This window comes from Nerophis ophidion, linkage group LG12, assembly GCF_033978795.1.
Source record: "Nerophis ophidion isolate RoL-2023_Sa linkage group LG12, RoL_Noph_v1.0, whole genome shotgun sequence".
In the NCBI taxonomy this organism is placed as follows: domain Eukaryota; kingdom Metazoa; phylum Chordata; class Actinopteri; order Syngnathiformes; family Syngnathidae; genus Nerophis; species Nerophis ophidion.
In genome coordinates, this window is record NC_084622.1 from 12,246,492 (window position 1) to 12,255,488 (window position 8,997).

Sequence of the window (8,997 nt, forward strand, 5' to 3'; positions counted from 1 at the left end):
AGCTGCTCCCCTTGAGAGCAAACCCACTCATCCCATTTTTTATATTATTTTTATTTTTCGGATGTCCTCAGGAAAGACAATATTCAAGTCACCCACGGAATAATTACTTAAAAAAAAACAAAAAACATTTGTATTAAATAGACGCACCTTGTTCCTGTGAGACTCAACCCAAGCGGACCTTTGATGAGTCTTGCCGTCATGAGTGCGCTCTTGCCGGCGTGGACGTGCCTGCTGCTCGGCATCCTACCCCTGGAGCTCCAGACCCGGAGTCTGACCCACCATAACCTCGGTGCCAGGGACAGGTAAACACGTTTTAATAACGTCATTCGTTGGAATCTTATTTAGTATTAATGCGTAGTTCTGTTTTGAGTCGTTTCATCGTCAATATTTGAAATATTTATAAACCACCACTTATACCTGAGTAATGTTTTGTGAGGACCCCCAACGAGGTTTCCCTGATGATGCCGCGCTCATATTCAGAAAAATAGTTTGATTCTTTGTTTTTTTTGTCAGTAAACAAACTTAAAGTTTATATAAATGACGTGAAACAAAATGGGTTATGGTATTGCAGTAACAAACATGAATAAGGTCAAGATATATAGTATTTTGTGATGGGTATAGATATAATGATATACATGATTTATGAACAGGCACTCACCTGGAGCCTCATTTCGGTGAAGGTAAACTTTGCCATTAATAATAATAATAATAATTATTATTATTATTATTAATGAAGGCCTTTTTTAAATTGAAACAATGCAATGCAGTAAGATTGCAGTGGTTTTCAACCTTTTTTGAGCCAAGGCACATTTTTTGCTTTGGAAAATGCGAATTAAGGCACAGCCTCAACAGAAATCATTAAAAAACAAGTTGTTAGTAAAAAGTTGTGGCAATTGTTGGATATGACTTTAAAGCATAACCAAGCATGCATCAATATAGCTCTTGTCTCAAAGTAGGTGTACTGTCACCACGTACCTGTCACATCACACCCTGACTTATTTGGACTTTTTTGCTGTTTTCCTGTGTGTAGTGTTTTACTTCTATTCTTGCGCTCCTATTTTGGTGTTTTTTCTCTTTTCTTTTTGGTATTTTCCTGTCTTCCTTTTGAGCGATATCTCCCGCATCTACTTTGTTATAGCAATCAAAAAAATTTAGTTGTTTTTATCCTTCTTTGTGGGGACATTGTTGATTGTCACGCTGTCTTTGAACCACAGTAAGTCTTTGCTGTCGTCCAGCATTCTGTTTTTGTTTACTTTGAAGCCAGGTCAGTTTTAGTTTAATTTTGTATAGCCCTTCCCTAAGCTTCAATGCCTTTTCTTAGGGACACTCACTGTTTGTTTATTTTTGGTTGAAGTATTAGACACCTTTTTACCTGCACACTGCCTCCTACTGATATGGAAGAGTATTACACGGTTATTCTGCCGCGCTCTAGACAGCACCGACACTCAACAACAACACATCATTTCCAGACTATAATTACTGGTTTGCAAAAAATATTTTTAACCCAAATAGGTGAAACTAGATCATCTCCCATGGCACACCAGACCGTATCTCATGGCACACTAGTGTGCCGCGGCACAGTGGTTGAAAAACACTGATATATTGTACACAACCAAACAGAAACCACATTTACTACCAGGTAATAATAATAAATATTAGAATACATTTTAAGTTAATTACATTCATCACACAGGGCGGTTAAATTGTCATGTTTATATTGATAGGGGCGGTATAGCCCGGCTGCGATGAGGTGGCGACTTGTCCAGGGTGTACCTTGCCTTCCGCCCGATTGTAGCTGAGATAGGCTCCAGCGCCCCCCACGACCCTGAAGGGAATAAGTGGTAGAAAATGGATGTATGGTATAGCCCGGTTGGTGGAGAGGCCGTGCCAACAACTTGAGGGTTCCAGGTTCGATCCCCGCTTCCACCATCCGAGTCTCTGCCGTTGGGCAAGACACTTTACCCACCTGCTTCCAGTGGCCACCCACACTGGCTTAAATGTAACTTAGCTATTGGGTTTCACTATGTAAAAGCGGTTTGAGTCACTAGAGAAAGGCGCTATATAAATATAATTCACTTTACTTTATTAGTGCTGTCGAATGATACATTATTCTAAATTAATCAAACTTTTGAATTTAGATTATTCATGATCAAGCAAAAGTTAAATTAACTTAAAAAAACAACAATATTGTACACAAATGCAATTGTAGGTAAGAATGTCACAAAAACATTTTTAAAATTATGTTACTGGAAAGCACATCATTAATTTGTTTAAAACTTGGTAACATTTTTGTCAGGCTTGCCACTGACAGTTTGTTTGTGTTTTAGTTTTTCCTCTGTGTGTGTGTTTAATATTTCCTGTTTTTAGTTCCTGTCAGCGCTCTTATTTTGTCTGTTTCCTGTTTTTTTTCCCTGTGTACTGTTTTCCCCTCAGCTGTGACTGATTGGCACCTGGCCACACCTGGTGTCAATCAGTCCACTTCTATTTGAGTCTGTTTTTGTCCTCCGGTCAGTTGCTGGATTATTGTCGTTGCCACATGTCGCTCTTGTCGTTGCTACCTGTCGTGTTGTGTCGTATCTTTGCAGCGTAGCGGTAAGCTATATTTTCGTTAGATGTTTGTAGCTTACTGTTTTTTGTTCCCTGCTTCCAATTTGTCTTTATTCAACACCTAACGACTTCTGTTACCGGTTCTGTTTATGAAAGCCTCCATGCTAAGACCTATTTGTTTTTGCTAGCTTCCATGCTAAGCCCCTTTTATTTTCTAGCTACCATGCTAGCTTTCGTAATTGGTTATCCGCCTCGTGCGCGCTTTTTGTTGTTGTAGTATTTTTATTAAATCATGTTTTCTCACTCCATGCCCAGGACTATTTTTTTTTCTGAATATGAGCATCAGGAAAACCTCATTGGGGGCCTTAACAAAATGTTCTGACTCACGTAAGTGGTGGTATATAAATTATATTTTCAAATATTTTTGGTCACTGTAACATTACACAGTTTGAAAAGTAACCCTGTGTTTGAATATAGGAAAATAAAACACTGTACTTATTAAATAATTATTAAAATACAATACAGTCTACATGTTCCAGCTATCGTGGCATCACACTCCTCAGCCTTCCCGGTAAGGTCTATTCAGGTGTACTGGAGAGGAGGATACGCTGGATAGTCCAACCTCGGATTCAGGAGGAACAGTGTTGTTTTCCTCCTGGTCGTGGAACTGTGGACCAGCTCTATACTCTCGGCAGGGTCCTTGAGGGTGCATGGGAGTTTGCCCAACCAGTCTACATGTGCTTTGTGGACTTGGAGAAGGCATTCCACCGTGTACCCCGGAAAAAGTCCTGTGGGGAGTGCTCGGAGAGTATGGGGTATGGGACTGTCTGATTGTCCGCATTCCCGGCGGTCAGTCAGACCCGTTTCTAGTGAAGGTTGGACTCCGCCAAGGCTGCCCTTTGTCACCCATTCTGTTTATAACTTTTATGGACAGAATTTCTAGGCGCATAAAGGCGTTGAGAGGATCCGGTTTGGTGGCTGCAGGATTAGGTCTCTACTTTTTGCAGATGATGTGGTCCTGATGGCTTCATGTGGCCAGGATCTTCAGCTCTCACTGGATCGGTTTGCAGCAGAGTGTGAAGCGACTGGGATGAGAATCAGCACCTCCAAGTCCGAGTCCATGGTTCTCGCCCGGAAAAGGGTGGAGTGCCGTCTACGGGTTGGGGAGGAGCTCTTGCCCCAAGTGGAGGAGTTCAAGTACTTCGGAGTCTTGTACACGAGTGAGGGAAGAGTGGATCGTGAGATCGACAGGCGGATCGGTGCGGCGTCTTCAGTAATGCGGACGCTGTATCGATCCGTTGTGGTGAAGAAGGAGCTGAGCCGGAAGGCAAAGCTCTCAATTTACCGGTCGATCTACGATCATCCTCACCTATGGTCATGATCTTTGGGTTATGACCAAAAGGACAAGATCACGGGTACAAGCGGCCCAAATGAGTTTCCTCCGCCGGTAGGCAGGGCTCTCCCTTAGAGATAGGGTGAGAAGCTCTGCCATCCGGGAGGAGCTCAAAGTAAAGCCGCTACTCCTGCATATGGAGAGGAGCCTGATGAGGTGGTTCGGGCATCTGGTCAGGATGCCACCCGAACGCCTCCCTAGGGAGGTGTTTCGGGCACCACGGGGAAAACCCAGGGCACGTTGGGAAGACTAAGTCTCCCAGCTGGCCTGGGAACGCCTCGGGATCCTCCGGGAGGAGCTGGACAAAGTGGCTGGGAAGAGGGAAGTCTGGACTTCCCTGCTTAGGCTGCTGTCCCCGCGACCCTGACCTCTGACAAAGCGGAAGAAGATGGATGGATGGATGGATGGAATTTATTGCACATAAAGGTTAAAGTACCACTAATGGTACACTTACCACAGTTTGCTGTAGATAGGATATCATAAAGATGTTTGTGACTAATGAGCACAACCGTTTCTCGGATTTTACACAGTGGAAAAGAACAGTAAAGTCTCTTGGGGTCTGGCAGGGTGAGAGACCGAGGTACAGTAATTCCTCTCAGCAGCCTGGAGGTGAGACAGCGGTGAGGGTGCTTTAGTGGGATTCGGTGCACGGACACAAGAGCACAACAAGGAGTTGTCTCAACAAAAACCCAAGTGTTGTTACAGATAAAAACCAGCGTTTGCAACCAATTTGTTTTGTGACGTACCGTATGTGTGTATACATCTACCACATCATGTCTGTACCCATACTTCCATGTGGCTTAGTGAGTTGTTGTTCTCAGACTATATTGCATGAGGATAAAAATTATTTTCCACAGCAGGTGTCTTATTGAAGATCCCCAGCCTAGTGGGAAAAGGAGCGTGGAAGTCTGTGACGGATGTAACACAATACAGTCACTGGCAAGAAGAAGCGAAACGGTAGAGAAACGACGGGGGCTCTGGTAGGGGACAAAACGTTTTACCTTTAAGAGAAAGATCCTCTGTGAAGAAGCTCATGCTGCGCTCTTAGTAGGAATGTTGGACAAGCGCCTTTTTTTTCTGTAGTTGCTTTCAAACACAAAGCATGCGGGGGCGCGTGAGTGCAATGACATCATGCAGGAGTACAACCAGGAGTACTGCATACGTGCCAAATATATAGGACAAATATTTATAATATTACTCTATTTTTCAGACAGTATGGCACATCGGGTTAAAAGGCGCACTGCCGATGAGCGAGGACTTTTTTTTTTCATACAAAAGGCACACCGGATTATAAGGGGCATTAAAGGGTCACATTATGATTTTTTTCTAAATGTAAAAGACTTCCTTGTGGTCTACATAACATGTGATAGTGGTTCTTTGGTCAAAATGTTGCATTGATGATTTCCATCCATTTTCTACCGCTTATTCCCTTTCGGGGTCGCGGGGGGCACTGGCGCTTAGCTCAGCTACAATCGGGCGGAAGGCGGGGTACACCCTGGACAAGTCGCCACCTCATCGCAGGGCCAACACAGATAGACAGACAACATTCACACTCACATTCACACACTAGGGCCAATTTAGTGTTGCCAATCAGCCTATCCCCAGGTGCATGTCTTTGGAAGTGGGAGGAAGCCGGAGTACCCGGAGGGAACCCACGCATTCACGGGGAGAACATGCAAACTCCACACAGAAAGATCCCGAGCCTGGATTTGAACCCAGGACTGCAGTACCTTCGTATTGTGAGGCAGACGCACTAACCCCTCTGCCACCGTGAAGCCCGCACTGATGATGTATTACACATCATTTTCAAGTAGCTTCCTGGGCGCTCTTATTTACGTGTCTCACCTTCTCCCCATCATCTTTGTTGAAGTCCAACTTTAACATACTCTTAATATCCAATTATACTAAATATTAATTTAGTATATTATATAAATATCACGGTGGCAGAGGGGTTAGTGCGTCTGCCTCACAATACGAAGGTCCTGCAGTCCTGGGTTCAAATCCAGGCTCGGGATCTTTCTGTGTGGAGTTTGCATGTTCTCCCCGTGAATGCGTGGGTTCCCTCCGGGTACTCCGGCTTCCTCCCACTTCCAAAGACATGCACCTGGGGATAGGTTGATTGGCAACACTAAATTGGCCCTAGTGTGTGAATGTGAGTGTGAATGTTGTCTGTCTATCTGTGTTGGCCCTGCGATGAGGTGGCGACTTGTCCAGGGTGTACCCCGCCTTCCGCCCGATTGTAGCTGAGATAGGCGCCAGCGCCCCCCGCCACCCCAAAAAGGGAATAAGCGGTAGAAAATGGATGGATGGATGGATTAATTAAATGTCCATTATGTTAAAATAATTATATTAATTATACGTACAGTGGGGCAAAAAGTATTTAGTCAGCCACCGATTGTGCAAGTTCTCCCACTTAAAATGATGACAGAGGTCTGTAATTTTCATCATAGGTACACTTCAACTGTGAGAGACAGAATGTGGAAAAAAAATCCAGGAATTTAAATTGTAGGAATTTTAAAGAATTTATTTGTAAATTATGGTGGAAAATAAGTATTTGGTCAACCATTCAAAGCTCTCACTGATGGAATGAGGTTTTGGCTCAAGATCTCACGAAACATGGCCCCATTCATTCTTTCCTTAACACGGATCAATCGACCTGTCCCCTTAGCAGAAAAACAGCCCCAAAGCATGATGTTCCACCCCCATGCTTCGCAGTAGGTGTGGTGTTCTTGGGATGCAACTCGGTATTCTTCTTCCTCCAAACACGACCAGTTGAGTTTATACCAACAAGTTCTATTTTGGTTTCATCTGACCACATGATATTCTCCCAATCCTCTGCTGTATCATCCATGTATCCATTTTTGTATAAACTCAACTCGTCGTGTTTGGAGGAAGAAGAATACAGAGATGCATCCCAAGAACACCACACTTACTGTGAAGCATGGGGGTGGAAAAATCATGCAGCAAAAAAGGACATTATGTTAAATGAAGAGTTTCTGTCTCTGATAGTGTATATAATAATGTAAGTGCATCATAAAGCCTACATGAACTCCATGGTGTTTAGGGATGAATAGTCTCTCCTATTGCTATTGTACTATTTTTCAGCTATAGTTACATTAATCATTAGTAATTTAGCAGCCAAGTTTTGAATGGCAGGGTCCCTGCTATTAAATGTAGATACAAATATAACATTTACATAATACAAAATCAACTACAGGCTTACTCAATGCTGTAATAAATTAAGCATGATGAATTGACTTGAAACGGTTTGATGTTGCACTTTTTATATGTAGAAGAAAAGTTGTGTAATTTTATTTCATCTAAGCAACAACTTGAGGCAGTTTAATGTGGATTAACGTGGGAAGAATTATTATAGTGTTCCCAATGTTAAAAGGATCAAGCCATTGTTTACAAATTTGCTGTCTTGGATCCGCTTTGAACTGAACTCTCGCGGCTGTGTTGGAGCCACTATGGATTGAACTTTCACAGTATCATGTTAGACCTGCTTGACATCCATTGCTTTCGGTCCCCTACAAGGGGGGTTGCCCACATTTGAGGTCCTCTCCAAGGTTTCTCATAGTCATCATTGTCACTGGCGTCCCACTGGATGTGAATTCTCCCTGCCCACTGGGTGTGAGTTTTCCTTGCCCTTATGTGGGTTCTTCCGAGGATGTCGTAGTCGTAGTGGTTTGTACAGTCCTTTGAGACATTTGTGATTTAGGGCTATATAAATAAACATTGATTGATTGTTTGAAATTTGGTAAATAAATAACCATAAAATGTATATTTTGTTGTTTTCCTACTGTAACGAAAATGAACCGAACCGTGACCTCTAAACCGAGGTACATACCGAACCGAAATTTTTGTGTACCGTTACACCCCTAATATATATATATATATATACATATACACACACACAAATACATATATATCCATCCATCCGTTTTCTACCGCTTGTCTCTTTTTTGGGGTCCCTGAAGCTTATCTCAGCTGCATTCGGGCGGCGGAAGGCGGCATACACCCTGGACAAGTCGCCACATCCTCCCAGGGCCAACACAGATAGACAGACAACATTCACACTCACATTCACACACTAGGGACCATTTAGTGTTGCCAATCAACCTATCCCCAGGTGCATGTCTTTGGAGGTAGGAGGGGCCTATCCCCAGGTGCTTGTCTTTGGAGGTAGGAGGGGCCTATCCCCAGGTGCATGTCTTTGGAGGTGGGAGGAAGCCAGAGTACCCGGAGGGAACCCACGCAGTCTCGGGGAGAACATGCAAACTCCACACAGAAAGATCCCGAGCCCGGGATTAAACCCAGGACTGCTCAGGACCTTCGTATTGTGAGGCCAACACCACAAATAGGTCAATAGGTCATGCAGCTGCACTGACTGGCCTGAAGCAGCCCCACCAAAGCGTAAACAAACAATGAGGTGAGCAACCATGTGCTACTTTACACTGCATCATTTCTGGCCACCAAACACTGTGAAATCCAAAATGTCAAAAGACAATAGACATGAATGGAAAAAGTCAAGAAGATGATGAAGAATAGGTGAGACAAAAAGCACTTCAACTTCCCTCCTAACAGAAAGTGCTGCAACTTTTTAGCTCCTCGAAGACTTTTGTCCACATTGTTCTTTCTGTCTTCCCCCTTCTTGCACAACCCAGTGCAAAGCTTAAGTATGTTTAGTATTATGAATTATATCTCCGTTTTCGGTGTTGAAATGTCTTTAAGTAGATATAGTCGCACTATGTAAAAAGGCTTTCAAACATGGCGTTCTGTTTTTCAGGTCACCCAAATCTTCTAAATACACGACGCCTTCTTACACCACCGTGACCCCCGCTGCATGTGTCGCCCCGGACGACCCCGTCCCTCTGGCAAAGAGAGGCCACCTGTGGAGAGCCCTCCTAAAAGCAGAGCCCCCGCCCAGGTTGTCCCAACTCTTGCTCCTTCAGGACGCGCCGTCATCAGCCCGGGAGGGGAGTTCGCGAGGTCGTCGCCACGCCAACAGCGGGGGCCGAAGGGGGCAGCTGATGAGGGTGGGCTGCGTCCTGGGG

General features: G+C 44.0%; 1 protein-coding gene across 1 annotated transcript in view; it reads left to right on the top strand.

Annotated features, from left to right (window-relative positions):
- Positions 1-8,997, top strand: part of adm2b (adrenomedullin 2b) — a 9,462-nt gene continuing 465 nt past the window's right edge. The window contains exons 1-2 of the mRNA XM_061916826.1: positions 1-302; positions 8,730-8,997. The exon at positions 8,730-8,997 is cut by the window's right edge and continues 465 nt beyond it. Coding sequence (XP_061772810.1) covers positions 184-302; positions 8,730-8,997 — 387 coding nt within the window. The 5' untranslated portion in view covers positions 1-183. The remainder of the gene's footprint in view (positions 303-8,729) is intronic.